Source organism: Clarias gariepinus, chromosome 25 (genome assembly GCF_024256425.1).
Source record: "Clarias gariepinus isolate MV-2021 ecotype Netherlands chromosome 25, CGAR_prim_01v2, whole genome shotgun sequence".
Lineage (NCBI taxonomy): Eukaryota > Metazoa > Chordata > Actinopteri > Siluriformes > Clariidae > Clarias > Clarias gariepinus.
In genome coordinates, this window is record NC_071124.1 from 1654837 (window position 1) to 1672287 (window position 17451).

Sequence of the window (17451 nt, forward strand, 5' to 3'; positions counted from 1 at the left end):
TTCTGAAATGCTGTGTTACTTTTACGCCAGATGTAACGGGACACACACCTTCCAAAAAATTAAACTTTTGTCTCGTCGGTCCACAAGGTACTTTCCCAAAAGTCTTGGCAATCATTGAGATGTTTTTTAGCTAAATTAAGACGAGCCTTCATGTTCTTTTTGCTTAAAAGTGGTTTGCGCCTTGGAAATCTGCCATGCAGGACGTTTTTGCCCAGTCTCTTTCTTATGGTGGAGTCGTGAACACTGACCTTAATTGAGGCAAGTGAGGCCTGCAGTTCTTTAGATGTTGTCCTGGGGTCTTTTGTGGCCTCTCGGATGAGTTGTCTCTGCGCTCTTGGGGTAATTTTGGTCGGCCGGCCACTCCTGGGAAGGTTCACCACTGTTCCATGTTTTTGCCATTTGTGGATAATGGCTCTCACTGTGGTTCGCTGGAGTCCCAAAGCTTTAGAAATGACTTTATAACCTTTACCAGACTGATAGATCTCAATTACTTTTGTTCTCATTTGTTCCTGAATTTCTTTGGATCTTGGCATGATGTCTAGCTTTTGGGGTGCTTTTGGTCTACTTCTCTGTGTCAGGTAGCTCCTATTTAAGTGATTTCTTGATTGATACAGGTGTGGCAGTAATCAGGCCTGGGGGTGACTACAGAAATTGAACTCAGGTGTGATAAACCACAGTTAAGTTATTTTTTAACAAGGAGGGCAATCACTTTTTCACACAGGGCCATGTAGATTTGGATTTTTTTTTCTCCCTGAATAACATAAACCTTCATTTAAAAACTGCATTTTGTGTTAAATTATGTTATCTTTGACTAATAGTTAACGGTTTTTGATGAGCAGAAACATTTAAGTGTGACAAACATGCAAAAGAATAAGAAATTAGGAAGGGGGCAAATAGTTTTTCACACCACTGTATATTGGCAAGTGGTCTCCCACCTGTCCCCTTTTTACCTCTGGCACCAGTCTTTCGTGCAGGTCTTCTAAAAACAGAAGAAGGCGGTGTTGTAGGGGCCAGTCTAACATTTATGCAGGAGCGCACCGTTGTTGGAGATTGCGGCGCACATGGTGATGTCGGCTCCTCTCTGGCCCGGCACGGTATCTGTGGCCCTTTGGCCTATTCTGTTTCTCCCACGGCGACGCCTTTTCGCCAAGTTTAAGCCAGACCGGAGGCATACAGTCACTCTAATACAGTAAATGGTAAAATTATTTACGCTTTGCTGTAGGAGAAGCAATATCCTACCTGTTGGTTTCTGTGAAAATACAGGAAATAGATGCCACTGTGTCCCGGCTGAGATTTGGTTTTACTCGTTCACCAGCCCAATGCCCAGACCACTATCATGGTCAATGATAGTAGCTCTTATTTGATCAGTTACCCGAGCTCTGGTCCTTCTCTGAGCGCCACTACGCATTCTAAATCCACTCTTGGTTGAGCTTGTGAGCATTTTAAATTGGTGTTAACTGTATGCATTTTGTATCAAAGCAACAAGAAATGTGTTAATTGTACAGCCTACGAGACGGATGTTGTGCTAACCGTGTTAAGAGTTTAGGAAACTTGTTTAATGTTTTGAAAAAAAACTGTCATAGCGATTGTAAAAAACTGTAAATGTACACACACACACACACACACTGTTTTTATATTTCTTTACCACCAGGAGGAGCTACAAGACCTCTGGTCCACTTTATTCTCCGATCATCACAGCGGTGTTTAAAGTTTAGGACCGAAGGAGAGGAGGGGGGCGGGGGGGTAGAGGAAGAGAGAGAGAGGTGATGGTCGAGTCGAGTCAGGTGCTTTTTCCTCCTCTCATTCTCCTCATTTACACTTTTTTAAATCAGTACAGAACAGGGAAGCAAAATAATTTAACATGAAAATTTAATAAAACTGACAATTTAGAGAAAAAGCACATCATAAAATAAAATGTTTTCGAGCTGCAGGTGGCGCTGTTCACTCTGAGCTGTCTGTCAGGTGATATTTGATAAGATCAATCACAAAAGTGATGTACAGTAAAGAAAGCATAGAGTGAATGAACATACTTTGATGTTTCTGTGCTGTAAATAATTTGTTACTGATTTTTAAGAAATATTTTAATATTTTGAGATACTGTATGTTTTTATTTTCATGCACTATAAGCTCTCTAAATCTTTAAAATTGAAACAAAATAAAAATCTTGAGATATTTTACTTTCTGTGTTAAAAAATCTAAAATATAGTTACAAAGTTTCTCTCTTTGATTAAATCATGGGGAAAGAAAAAATCCACAGTATTCTGATGGTTTGAGCATGTCTGAAATCTTTCTTTCTTTTGCTCTCGTGAGCTTTTTTGCACCACATTCCCACTTAGGTCTGTTCATTATAACACGAGAGCTTTAACTGTCAATGGATCGGTCACTGGCAATCAATCAATCAATCAGAAAACTGCATGAGCCCCAGGGGACGTCGGCCCACCAGTATGACAGATTCCCAATCCAGCCCTGGCGTCTCCTCATTTTCATAATAAAAGCCATAAGACTGCAGTGAACGAGGCAGCAATGACATGCAGAGACAGATATAAAATAATAAACACGCCGAGATTATACAGTAAATTATTATTATTTTATTATTTTAAAATATATTTTTTTTATAGTTTCATGTCATCTAAAAATACATAAAAAAGATCAGACTGAAGTTAAAATAAAGAACACATCTATTATTATTGCATTATTTATTATCCTCAAAACACCAGGTTATATTTTATTAATATGCAACAGAATTTATTTGATTGATAATCAACATTAGAAATTAAATTATAAACAAAGCAAATAAAAAATTTACATATAACAGTATAATGATATTTTTCAGAGCTAACTTACCTTATAACAAAATCTACCCCAACAAATGTAGAGAAATAAAGGAAACTAATTAAAAGTGAATAAATCACATGAGCAGAGAATGTGTGTTTGTGTATTTTACTCTTTTATCTAAACTGATCTCTTAAAGTTCTTTAAACAGAGAAGCTGAAAGCGTTAATCAGATGTTGTGGATGTTGATGTGAATGTGAATTGATGTGTGAAGCTCTGAGTGTGTGAACAGTTCCTGCACACTTTAGGCTTTTTCCTGCTCTATGACCCCTGATTGACCTCATCACCTAGTGAAGAAGTGCATAATGAAGGGTTCAGGTGAGTTAGTGCTGGAAAACACTAAACTGTGCAGTGCTCTGTTCTTCCACATGGAGAGAAGCGCCTTTTATTTCAGTTTACACACGACTCGAAGTTTATCAGAGTCCATCACATAATCAGGTGCTGCTTCTGCAGTGTGTGTGTCAGCAGGGCAGTGAGACGGCCCAGGTCCTGTCTGTCTCTCGGAGAGACGGTTCGGTCCGAGCCCCACCCACAGAGACCCGGGGGGGACACGCCTCCTCCTGAGCTCAGACTCCACCTCTTCCTGTTCAGCTTCAGAATCGATGTTGAGAATTCCAGCCCTGTTCCCTTCATTACAGTAACCCAACGCTTCCTGCCAGCTCAGAGCCTCAGCACTCACATGGATGGAGCCTGAGAGAGACAGAAAAACCCAAAAGGAGGAGGATGGTTTAGAGTGAGATCAGAGACAGAGACTCACACCAGCTGTGTTCTAGTCATCATACAGAAGAGCGATGAGACAGATTTACTGTTTATAGAGTCGTCACTTACTGTTGTAACACAGAGGGTATTGCTGTTTACTGCATAGCTGTGAGTACCATTTCCCTCCCGTCAGATATACACAGTCACTTGGTGAAGCCCGAGGTTGACCACTCGCCCAGTTCCTGTAAGCAGAGTTTCCTCCATCAGTCCACTGCCAGTCATCACGCAGCAGGCCGATCCAGAAGGACGTGCTGCTGTTTAACCCTTTAATCTTCACCTCTTCATTTTGCTGCTGATCTCTGATGCTGACCAGGTCAGTGTAGCGCCCCCTGCAGTAACTCTGAGCTTCATACCAGGTTTTACTCTCAAGGATTAGATGATAATTAGGTTCAGCTTTAACATCACCTGTAGGTGTGAAACAGTTCTAATTTATTGAAACAACCCTTAGTGGTGAAAATGCATTTAGTAGAATTTAAACAAGTTACCTTGTTTATAGCACATGAAGTATCTTGTCCCTGTGCACTGAAGACTTTCCCATGAACCATCAGGCTTCATAGCAGCACAGCAGCTTGATGTCCCACAATCCCCTGCCAGATTACTGAATGTTACAGGATCACCATTAGACCATTTCTCACTGAACTGACCGCGATAGAGACCGATCCATCCTACTGTAACACCAGCCTTCATCATCATGTTATACAGTTCAGTGTTGTCTTCATCAGAGTACACACTGACGAGGTCGGTGTAATTTCCTCTGCAAGCTGCCCGAGACTCTGTATGAGTCATGAAAACAGGAATATCATGGAAGGTAGTGACTCTGCTGTGGACTGGAGGAGAAAAGACTGTGGAAAAAAATTCACAGTACCCATCATCTCAGTCCCTACAGTAACACCTGCCAGCTGCAAAAATGCCCCCCCCCCGACACAAATACACACACACACACACACACACACACACACACACACACACATTGAGCAATTAAAGAAATACTCAAATATGCGACATTTAATGTGCATTAATCATTAATTCATCAACCTGCAACAACCTTCCTTCACTCAGCATTGGGTATGTTCCAAAATCTTTTAAATTAGCAGTTATTAAACCGATTATTAAAAAACCTTGACCCCTGTCAGCTGTCCAATTACAGGCCAATATCAAACCTCTCCTTTATCTCTAAGATTCTGGAAAAGATAGTGGCGGAGCAGCTATGCTCATATCTACATAGAAATGGCATACATGAACTGTATCAGTCAGGATTTAGGCCTCATCACAGTACAGAGACAGCGCTCGTTAAAGTAGTAAATGACCTCCTATTGGCCTCTGACCAGGGCTGTGTAACCATGCTTGTATTACTCAACCTCAGTGCAGCGTTTGACACCATTGATCATAGTATTCTTCTTTACAGATTAGAAAATGTAGTAGATCCTATTGACCGATCGGTATCAGTATGTAGACTTAAATGGTGATTATTCTGCATGCTTTCTAGTGGAGTTTGGTGTTTCACAGGGTTCAGTTTTAGGCCCACTGCTTTTTTACCTTTACATGCTTCCTCTGGGCAACATAATCCGTAAGCATGGTATTAGTTTTCACTGTTATGCTGACAGCAAAACCTGATGAGATAAACCAGCTTACTAAAGTTGAGCAATGTGTGCAGGTCTTAAGAGATTGGATGCTAATTAACTTCCTTCTGCTTAATCCAGATAAGACAGAAGTTCTAGTCATAGGACCGCATACAGCTAGGAGTAAGATTCTAGATCACTCTGTAACTTTAGATGGCCTTTCTGTTCCATCAAGTGCAACAGTAAAAGACCTTGGTGTGTTTATAGATTCCAGCCTTTCATTTGAAGCTCATGTAGATAATATTACCAGGATAGTATTCTTTCACCTGAGAAATATTGCCAAGATAAGAAATATATTGTCACTAAACGATGGAGATAAACTAGTTTTATGCTTTTATCACCTCTAGGTTGGACTATTGTAATGCCTTATTGTCTGGTTGTTCAACTAGGTGCATAAACAAGCTTCAGCAGAAGCAGAAGATACGAGCACATCACACCTTTCTTATCTTCACTTTATTGGCTCCCTGTGAAATTTCACATTTATTTTAAACTACTACTTTTGACATATAAAGCATTAAATGGTCTCGCACCGCAGTATCTGAGTGAACTGCTAGTGTCTTACGATCCGCCACGCCTACTTCGATCAAAGGATGCAGGCTGCTTGTCAGTACCACGTATTATGAAAGCTACAGCTGGGGGCAGAGCTTCTTCTTACAAAGAATAGTCTTCCAAATAGTGGTTGGGACTCAGACACAGTCTCAGTGTTTAAGTCCAGGCTAAAAAGCTATTTATTTAATCAAGCATTTTTATGAATAGATTAGCCTTAGGTAAAGGAGCAGATCTGGGGGACTCATGGACGTAGAGTATTATGGTGAACGTCTCGGGTTACTTTGCTGTAACCCTGTTTCCTGAAAAAGCGGGAACGAGATGCTGCGCGAAAGCGCTATGGGAAACGATTCCTCATAACCGGTTGTGAAGCACGTGTGTGTCAAACACACCAAATATTTCGGCATGTATAACCTTTATAACCACCTGGAGGTTATAAATAGGCATGAACCGGAAACACCCTCAGGTCAATTTTGAGACATATGAAACCCTGCTCTAATTTACGGTCCTGGCTTAATGCAGAGGTGCGCTGTAAATTGAAGAGCATGAGCTGGACACAGCAAATGAAGTCTTTACTGCTCCGGAGCTAACGGCGGAGGACAGAAGGCTTCGACTGTGGAAGATAGTTGGGCTGGAATGTAAAAGATCCAGAGGGACAGAATTTCTCCTGTCCTCCTAGGCTAGGGCACTAGCATCTCTAACCCGACTCGTCCAATGGCGGCTGCCCTTCGGCTGCGGCCCCAAGACATATGAAATCTGCTCTGATTTACGCCACTGGCTAGTGCGGTGGTGTACTGTAAATCCTAAGGAGCATGAACTAGACACAGTTAATGAAGTCTTACTGCCCCGTAGCTGTAACGGCGGAGAACAGAAGCTTAGAAGACAACTGCAGAAGATGTTGGGTGAGGATGCAGAATAACTCCAGCTAGCCAATGGCAAAGCCTCAGCACAATAGAAAGGCTGATGAGGCCCGTGAATAAGCCTGCAACTAAGGGGTGCTTTCCACCAGCCCCATCAGTCAGGACGTAGGCGAGGAGCAGCTACGTATGTTCTGAGTGTACTAGGGCAAAAGCCTGAGATCAACTTTCTTGCAAATGCTCCAGCACTGAAGCGGTTCGGCAGTGGACTGGGTCTGCATGTTTCGCCATGTCCTAGTGTAGTTTTCCACGCAAGGACATGTTAACCTCCTGACTGCTGGAGGAACCCTTTGTCCTGAGGATACTGGTTTTTCACAGTGCTTCGTGCTTAAGGAGACATAGCTGGCAGTAGGTTCCCCGCTGCCAGCCTCTCTAAAGGTGCACGAACTTTAACACCTCGGCTAGATGGGTGTGTTAGGTGTTTGGCATCCTGAACATAGAAGGAAGGGACCGAACACCTAATGATTCACTGGAGACCGGTGCTCTCCGAAACACCAGTGGTGGTGGAGATTGAACCACGGCCTCCTAAGGATGCTGGTCCTCTTCATTGCTTCGTACCTAAAGAGACATAGCTGGCAGTAGGTTCCCCGCTGCCGGCCTCTCTAAAAGGTGCAGCTCAGTAGGTCAGTCTGGTATGCCTGCAAAGCCATTGTGTGCAGGGCTGCACCAGGCTTACCCGCTGCCTGAAAAATCTTCTCCCACCAACGCAGATGTTAGTCTACATGCTTGGTGGGGAGTGTGTGTTTTTCCCAAGAGGATGAGCTCCCAGGAGAGAGATAGCCCGTGAGCGTCTCTCTGATCTGGGACATCATCATAAAGGACCGCTTTATGATGTCCGGTGTCTGGGGATGATTCTCTCTACCTCGAAGACGGTTCTGGCCTCGACTGGTGTTGGCAGCTGTTTCTCTGGGGACTTGACAGTTCGATAGTTCAGGACTGGAACTTCATACACATGAGTTTTCAATAACTACCTGGACTCCATATTAACATCAATCAACATCAGCTATTATAGCTGAACTGCCTGCCAACTAACACACAGTATAAATGCAGATCATTTACTGCTTTCTGTTTCACCCAGATGAGGATGGGTTCCCTGTTGAGTCTGGTTCCTCTCAAGGTTTCTTCCTATTACCATCTCAGGGAGTTTTTCCTTGCCACTGTCGCCCTCGGCTTGTTCACCAGGGACAAACTGACCATTCTGATTCACACACATTCACATTTCATCCAAACTTAAATAATTCTTATGATTGTGTAAAGCTGCTTTGGGACAATGAAAATTGTTAAAAGCGCTATACAAATAAAATTTAATTGAATAATCAGAAATAAACACATTCTACTGTATTCTTTCTTTTTTTAAATTAAAATAAACACATAGATAGATAAGCATAAATTATAAATGTTTAAACATTTAGAATTCTTTCTCTATCTCTCTCTCACACACACACACACACACACACACTCCCTCTCTAATTGGACATATACTGTTTTCAATACTTTCCCAATAACCTGTAGTGTTTTAATCATTATAAAAACTTATAGAAAATATTTTTAATGACATCATCATGCCACTGACTATTTCTGTGAGTTTCATGGATAAACACAACAACAATAATCTCTGATCTCTAACAGGCAATAAGATCATTAATGCATGTCAGGATCTTTCACACAATAAACACCTCCCACTCTCTCTCACTCTCTCACACACACACACACACACACACACACACACACACACACACACACACACACACTGTTTAAAGTGACAAAACATTTGGCTTTAATATTTCGTCAATTATTATAAACGAAACATTTTAGGCTTATTAATTAGAAGTAAATTTTAAGAAGGTTTACCTGAGAGCAGGAGGAGCAGGACTGAGACGGTTACCATGGTGATGACCTGTGTGTTAAAAATGCAAAGTCAGGTAAAAAGAAAAGAAAAATAATAAAATTAAATAACAATAATAATAATAATAATAATAATAATAACGACGATGATGATGATGATGATGAAGCCGCCTTTTGTCCAGAAGAAGATCTTTGTGTGTGAGAGCAGCTGGCTGTGTGGTGTGAAGTGTAAATGATAAAAGCAGTGTGTGAATTTGCCAATAACTAATCAGTGCTATGAGAAAGTGATGAGGTGAACAGATCCAGGTAAAGTGCTGCAGTCTTACCTGATGAGGTGCTCGCTGCTGAATGGAGTCTTAATGTTCACATCAAACCCCTTTAACACACACATGATCACGTGTTCAGGGTGAAGAGGAGCTGAGGAGATAATATGTGATAATCATTTACAGAATAAAGGGGAAAAGTTGTAAGCTTGCTCAGGTAAATGAGCTGAGGTGCTCCTGCGTCAGGGTGAGAGGCGTTATGGCCGCTGCAGGATTAATGATTAACAGTATTTTACAATGACAAATACAAAGACCGATAACTTTAACATAAACACAAGTTATCCGTTATCACCCAGATGAGGATGGGTTCCCTGTTGAGTCTGGTTCCTCTCAAGGTTTCTGCCTATTTCCATCTCAGGGAGTTTTTCAGCACCGTCGCTCTTGTCTTGTCCATCAGGGACGATCTGATCATTCTGATTTATACACATTTTGTACTAATTTCCCTGTTTTTATTTTGATTCTATAAAGCTGCTTTTTCAACAGTGATTATTGGTAAAACACTAACAAATAAAACTGAACTGAATTGAACGTAGAGGCATGTAGCGCTTATATTAAATTAAGCTACTAAAGTTTTTCCAGAACTTATAATATATTGCGGGCAGGAAACATTGAACAAATAAGAGTGTGATAAACCTGAGGAACAACAGCGAGATAATAAACACAGTCCTGAACACACGATTTATTTACGACTAGAGTGATGGACTGGAAATGGGCCAAAACTGGACCTTTACTGGATCTGTGAGTTTGAATAATAAAGAGTAATAAATGTGTGTGTGTGTGTGTGTGTGTGTGTGTGTGTGTGTGTGTGTTGTTGCTTCTTATCTGATGTCCATGATGTAAATGTCTCTGTGTTTATGATACACACGGCGTCTCTCTCCAGCAGCTCGTCTGCTTTCATACAGAAACATTTGCATGTGGTTTGTGCTGCAGCTTCTGTTCTCTCCATCACTTCCTGTCCCGCATGCTGGAGCTCTGCTGAGGATTAATGATTAATCCTCCATATTTACACTCCTGCTGTGGAACACAGACTTTACGTGTTTATTGGGGTACAGAATTATGACTGAGAGCTACACTGTACGTTCGTTATACAGTACAGGATTCGGTGGCTTTAACATGGAGGTGTGGCAGTGTGGGCGTGGTCCATCATCACCAGCGGATGGTGAGGACTGGGTGACCCGCCAGAGAACAGGTAATGCTCTTCACCTGGGGCTCATTATGAAGTTTATTTATTTTCTTTGAGCCGTTTTTTAGGGACAGAAAAGATTCAGCTTTGAAACAGTGATGTTTTGGGTTCATCATAGCCGACAGTAATCGAAAATAATAAATCAAACTGTTCTTACAGAACCGTAGATCATGAGTAGATACATTTAGTACGTTTCCTCACCACACAGCGTGAAATCACTGAAAAACAAGATGCATTCATGGAGTTGTGAGCAGCATTTAAGGCACACACATTAAAATAATCATATTTATGTGATAATGTAAATTTATATATTTATATTAAATTATTTGGGTGCACAATTGTTTTTGGAGATTTCAGATGTTATAATCAGCACTACAACACTTCATCAACACGGCATTTCCCCTTTTTTTTACATTTTTAGGGGTACATGCGGCAAACTGACAAGTGGTCACAGATTATGACCTACACAGCTTTATTATAGGGGCTTAAAACTGTTGTGATTGGAGCAGTTTGTATATTTTCAGTTCTAAATAAACTTTAAGGATGATTCCTAGGAGTGATTCTGATACGATTAGTGAATACGAGCCCAGATATACTCTAGTTGGGGGATCAGTATAAATTAACTTTTAGGAAGGTGTAACGAGTCTGACGCACGGGCGGCACCACAGACAGACACAAGGCGAAATAAATTATTTTATTAAGGACAATGGAGAAGAAAAGTGAGGCTGATGATGAGATGATAGATGGTAAGTGAGTGAGTGTTTTGTTCCCCCCACACCCCCCCACCCCACCACCATCCACACACAGTAATATTCCTTCACCACCAGGAGGAGCTACAACTCTTTAAATTTCACTCCAGTCCACATGATTCTCTGAACTTGAGGTTCATCACATACAGAGATGTTTAAAGCAGAGGGAGAGAGGTAAAGGAGGGAGGGACAGAGAGAGAAAGAGAGAGAGAGAGAGAGAGACACAAAGAGATACAGAGTGTAAGAGAGAGAGAGGTGATGAGTGAGGCGAGGCAGGTGCTTTTTTCTCCTCTCATCCTCCCGGAGAGCTCATTTACATTTTCCTTTCTGGTTCCTCTCCAGTTCCTTCTTGGTTCCTCTCCGGTTCCTCCTCCTGGGTGAGAAGATGGGATCTCCAGCCGTTTCTCTCCTTCTCTCCTGCGCTCTGCTACTCTCTGTCTCAGTGTCTCGCTCTCAGACACACAACGACACCGAGCCCGTGGTTCTGGAGGGGAAATGCCTGGTGGTGTGCGACTCCAATCCGTCCTCAGACGGGGGCGTCACCTCCTCGTTCGGGATCTCGGTGCGAGCTCCGGGGGCGAAGGTGGCATTCTCGGCCGTCAGGGGGACGAACCACGAACCGTCCGAAATGAGCAACAAGTCCATGACCATCTACTTCGACCAGGTTTCTGCTTTTACTCACTCGCTTATTTAACAGCAGCAGCTCTCAGGCTGAGCGATACCATGACGAGACACTGATATTACGATATATTTGAAGGAAATGGCTTCTGATATCTAAATTTAAAGTGTTTAAAATATTCAGTAGCTCATTAATGTTGCCTTTTAATATGCAATGTGATGATTATTAAATGAATAAAATATCACAACAAGCATTTTAACATATCGCAGTTATCCTCAGAATGTCTATAAAATAATATGTATATTTATTTAAAAACTGTGGAATTATAAATTACATTTCTAAATAGTTGATGCCTAATTTTATATTTATTCATTAATCAATTCATTAATACCTTTTTAATATAATTAAATAATTAACATGTTAAATGATTATTACTCAATCTACTTTATTTCTCGAAAAAATATATATTTTTCTGATTATTATTAATTTGTTTTAAATACTGATTTTATTTTGATTGTATCAAACTTCAAAAAAGCAAACAAGTATAGTGATAATTTTTTCTCTTATCCTGGTACTAATGAGGATAGTTGAATAAGAATCTAAAGGTTAATAAATGCATAATGAATATTAATGATTGTGTAATGTTACACTTGAGCAGTGTGTGTGTGTGTGTGTGTGTGTGTGTGTTTAAAAAGCTGTTACTGAGGAAATAATTTAGCTTTAATCATTTCGAGAAACTTTAAATGACTTTAACACAATAAAGCATGCGTGTTTCATCTATTCGCGTGAACTACTTTAAGGACAGTAGACACGCCCCAAATCATTTACATATTCATACTTTATGGTCATATTTATAATTGAAAATAGACCAAACAGTGATTTCTAACACAGACACACCGTAAACACGGACTTATGGACTAAATGATGCTGAACACTGCAGTGCTGAGAGCAGAAACACTCGACTTAAATCATAAATAAATCTTTAAATAGATAATAATTAAAGTTGAATTTCTATTTCAGCAACTGTGTGGTGATTTTAACATTTTTTACAGTGCTAATAATTTGTCCTAAGATTTCTTTGCGTGTTTGCTTTAAATATTCAGTCGCTTTGATTTGGTTTAGTGATTTATTTTCTACATTCTACAACAATACTGGACTGTTAAAGTTTCCACTCCAATCATTTTTGACTTGAGTTATATTAATGGACGATTAAACATCTTTTTACATTTAACATTCTGTTGACTGTAGAACTCCTCCGCTTCCTGTTTCAGCCTTGTCCAGGAGACATGATGTTCTCGTTTTGCAGGTTCTCGTCAACATCGGCCACCATTTTGACCTGAAGACGAGTGTGTTCCAAGCACCGAGGCGCGGCATTTACAGCTTCAGCTTCCACGTCGTCAAGGTCTACAACCGTCAGACCATCCAGGTGACACACCCATGTCTTTCACTTTATTAAACAAAATTATAATAAACTATGGTGCTAATGTACAGTACCAGTCCAAAGTTTGGACATACATTCTAATTCAATGTTTTTTGTTTAGTGATTTATTTTCTACATTCTACAGCATCACTGGATTTTGTCAAAACTATGAAGTAAACTGTCTCTCATGAAGACCTTCCCAGGAAAACAAGACCCAAACTGAGCTCTGCTGCAGAGGAGAAGTTCGTTTAGAGTCACCAGCCTCAGAAATCACCAATTAACAACCAGCACCTCAGATTAGAGCCGTTATGAAGCTTTACAGAGCAGAAGGAGCAGATAAACATCTCAATATCAACTGTTCAGAGAAGATTATTGTGTGTTTGGGATAAACGCCTTCAGTATTGTTTTACAGTGTAGAGAGAAATAAACCACCATGGAGTTAGAAGGGGTGTACAAACTTTTGACTGGTGTAGTAAGCTAACAAATAATAAAAACTTCAGACCATTAATTAGCATTAATGCTAAGACTTAGCTCCGCCCTTAGCCCCACCCAAACCCCTGTGTTAAAGTGATACACACAGAATTCTAGAATCGTTACAGATTTGTAAGAGAAACCATGTTTTTTTAACTTTAGAGTAAAAGTGGGATATTTTTAAAAAGTTTTGCACCCCTTCCCCTTAAATAACTTGTTCGTAATTCACAAACTTTACCTGTGTCTTTTTAACTCCAGGTGAACCTGATGCACAACGAGTACCCGGTCATATCAGCGTTCGCAGGAGATCAGGACGTGACCCGTGAGGCAGCGAGTAACGGCGTTCTCCTGCTTCTGGAGCGAGATGACCGACTCTACCTGAAACTGGAAAGAGGGAACCTCATGGGAGGATGGAAATATTCCACCTTCTCGGGATTTCTCGTCTTCCCGCTCTGATTTTTACGTCCTCTCTGTCGGAAAACCTGCTCCTTTAAGTCCCACTGTATCACGAGGAACGCAGGGGTATGAGTTACAGGAGACGTTCAGCGCTTTCTCACTCTAATCTCTCTGTAGTCCAAACTCCTTCAGAATGGAAGTCTAATCATGTGTTCACATAAGCAGCTGATGAGTCTCACATGGCACTTGTAGTTTGTCTCTTATGGGCGTGGCCATGTTTAGCATTTTCTTTTTAAATTTCAAAGGTAGCCTCAATATAGTGGCCTCTTAAGTTAACGAGTTCAACATACGTAAACATCGCACTAATCAGTGTGAAGGTCAGCTGGTGACTCTCGTGATACGCCTTATTGGTAGCTTTGTCCCCAAGTTAGATATTATTAGATTTGCTGCTTAAACGATTTTGCATAAAATTATTACAATTTCCATATCATGTACGTTTCATGCACATATGCACAGAAAATTACTCATCTGTCACTTTATATCGTTGCACTGTTGTACATCTAAAGATAAAAATCCAGATTTAGACTTCCAGACATCTTTTCCCAGCAGAGGGAGATTAGAGTGATAAATCCTGGACACATCTGTCACAGCTTCGGCTGGAGAACGTCCTAACGACCTTGAAGAACCTGGTGATCATCAAAGTAACAACGGTGTGATTATCAGAACGAGGACTGAAGGGCATGAGGATGTTTTTTGAAGAGCAAAATGACTTCTTTATTATAAATACAGCTTGTATGTGTCACCTTTTAAATTGTCTCTGATACAGGTTTCCTGGGGAAACTCTAAACCATGTGTAAGGTGATGTTAAAGCGGCTTCAGTATGAACCTACCAAAATCTAGTCATGGGTTTGAATTATTTTTGTACTAAAAAGCTAAATTTTGGTTGCACGTACGGTGAACTGTTGGGTGCTACAGTAGATGTCTTTTAATTATAGTCGCTCAATGTTAGTTTAAATATACAGTATATAAATAGTTTGAGAATGTAATCCTGAAACTTTTGCAAAACCACAAATGCAACCTGGCTTATATTTGTTTTTGTTTTAATTTAAAGGCCACTTCCAGAATAAAACGTCACTCAATCTTCCATGTGCAGAATGATCTGTCTCAGACTAACAGGATGAAAATGTAGTGCATTTAAACGTTCTGATTATCTTGGGCGTGTATATGAGCTATGCATAATCATAAACCAAAGGATTAGAATTATAAACTCATTAAGAAGCTAACTATACAGTGTAATCCAGGGACCAAATTCATGAACAGTTATACATTATATCAGTAACTTTTACATTTTAAGTTTGCATGTTAGCGATGATACCTGCAGCGTAAAGAATTAAAATAAATATACTTATTGTGACGCTCTTACAAGTAGATTTTTTTTTATAATGATTTGTACTACTAGTAAAACAAACACAGAAACTTGTTCCTGCTGAAAATGACACCTTCATAGTGACTTTAGATGTTTTGTAAGAAATCCGGTCTCTCGCTGTTGGACACACAGGACTCTTAAAGGACGCACAGGACGGCTTCCTGTTTTGTGTTAAAATCCAGAAGTGAAACATAATAAAATACATTTACTTTGTCACTGTAATTAAGTACAGTTTTCACATTTCTGTACTTTACTTTAATAGTTTTATTAGATTCAAGATTCAAAATTCAAAGACCTTTATTAATCTCAGAGGGAGATTGCTTATATTTTATAATTGATGATACTTTACTCCAACACATCCTACGGCAAATATCTGTACTTTCTACTTCACTACATTTCTGAATGGCGTTGTGTTACACAAACACACAGGGGTGTGAAATATTGTAGTAATTGATTTGTTATACGTAATTACGTGATTTGCATTTGATCTGTGAAATGCAGCAGGGGTTCGAAATCAGACGTGGAAATGGTTGCAGGCAGTGAAATCAGGTCGTTCACAATCGGGAAACAGAGAGAGAGAAAGAGAGAGAGAGACAGAGAGAGAGAGAGAGAAAGAGAGAGAAAGAGACAGAGACAGCGAGAGAAAGAGGACTTAAAGACTACAGTGAGCTACGTTCAGTACTTTTGTAACTTAAGTAAATTTGAAGGTGCGTACTTTTGTACTTTTACTCCAGTAGAATTGTAAATGGAGGACGTCTATTTTTACAGGAGTAATATTTCACTTCAGTATCTCTAATAGTTCAGTATCTCTACTTTTACCCAAGAGCAGGATTTGTGTATTTTGTTCATAACTGATTAAAAATGTCCCAGAGCTCGATCACGGTCTCTGTCCTGTCCTTTATTTTTACATACAGATGTTGAACACACACACACACACACACACACGCACACCAAAACAATGCTCTGAGACACATTTTTACAGAAATCCCTCTAAATTCACTTCCATGTCTCACTTCTGACTTTTGTGTATAAAATCATGCTTATGAGAGAATGAACTAAATATACAGTCCTGTTTTATCTTTATAATCCCCTCCTGTATTATTAGTGTTATGTACGGCAGCGGTAGCATCGTTGTTGACACGCAGCTGTTTTTCAAAATGGTGGACCTACGAAGGTTAGCAGCTAAGGCTAAGTGTAAACACTGTGTGATTTCAGAGCCAGAAAGTTTTTTTTTCAGTCATTTGGCAACATATCTGAGGAAAATGTTGACGTTCCTGACGGGTCTGTATCTTTTTTCTTTACAGTCTCCAGCCTTTTACATTGTTTTTACAAAAGACGGCATGCTAGCTAGCTGGCTAAAGCATTTACCTCAGTACTGAACGGCTTCACTATTCTATAGCTATTTAATATTTAAATTTTCTTCATTTTATATTGAGTTTTTATATTTAATTTGATTTAAAATTAATAAGTTAGATTTGTTCCTGTGGTGTTGTTATGTGTACGATGTTTAACAGATGATTCGATCTCTCAGCGCTCCTGTCAGATGCTCATCACACCTCATAGCATATGCTTCATGTTTATAATTAAAACTTAAAACCCTGGATCAGAGAAGTGAAATCATCCCATCTGCACTAAAACTAGAGAAACAGAAGATCTTTATATTTCCTCTGTGACGGTGATGGCGTCGCGCTCTGGTTACGCACGTCTCACTTTCAGATCGACGTGTTCTCATATTTCACTAATTTATCTGGAAGCAGACAGAAGTGCTGCGGTTTACTCGGTGTGAAGTCGAGCAGGAGTGTGAGTCACGAAGATAATCAGGATCAGTACCGGGATGTGAAGCGGAACAGTCCTCCTTTTTATGGCTTAACGAGTTTGATGACTCAGACGCGTCTGATGAGTTTAGAAAACTTCAAATCCCAAACGGCTTCTTATTCCGTGCGCTATACGCTGCTCAAAACCAGTGACACATAAAAAGTCAAAAGTGCAAGACTTGTATCCAGCGATCAAACGCAGGTGTTAAAGACATTTTTAGAAAGACCTTATAAAAATTATAAACATTCAACAAAGGTTTTTGAATGTTTTTGGGACAGACAACCTTAAAAAAAAAAAAAAAAAATTTTATTTAGTCTGCGCTCTCTATGTTTAAAATCAAACATTATGTATAAGAGTCTGTGCATCAAATGATAAAAACAGTAAATCTACTTTGATTGAACAGATTCAAATCCGACTCGTATTAGTTCATTTTGCAAAAAGGAACAAAAGCGCCTTGAAGCTTAAGTCTTTAATCAGCTGTTTTTTTTTTTTTTACATTTTGTTTTGTGTCGTTTCTCTGCAGAAACTCCT

The 17451-nt window shown here is 39.9% G+C and overlaps 2 protein-coding genes across 2 annotated transcripts; one reads left to right on the plus strand and one right to left on the minus strand.

The window, feature by feature from the left end:
* Positions 1-2833: 2833 nt before the first annotated feature.
* Positions 2834-4377, minus strand: LOC128513420 (secretory phospholipase A2 receptor-like). Its single transcript, XM_053487173.1, has 3 exons — positions 4236-4377; positions 3661-3996; positions 2834-3522 (listed from the first exon to the last, which is right to left on the minus strand). The coding sequence occupies exons 1-3, from the start codon at positions 4375-4377 to the stop codon at positions 3218-3220; spliced, it is 783 nt and encodes a 260-aa protein (XP_053343148.1). The 3' UTR covers positions 2834-3217.
* A 6658-nt stretch (positions 4378-11035) lies between these two features.
* Positions 11036-15714, plus strand: cbln2a (cerebellin 2a precursor). The gene is made up of 3 exons (XM_053486787.1): positions 11036-11437; positions 12699-12818; positions 13542-15714. Exons 1-3 carry the CDS (start codon positions 11159-11161, stop codon positions 13737-13739), a joined length of 597 nt encoding a protein of 198 aa, XP_053342762.1. The 5' UTR covers positions 11036-11158; the 3' UTR covers positions 13740-15714.
* The last annotated feature ends 1737 nt before the right edge of the window (positions 15715-17451 follow it).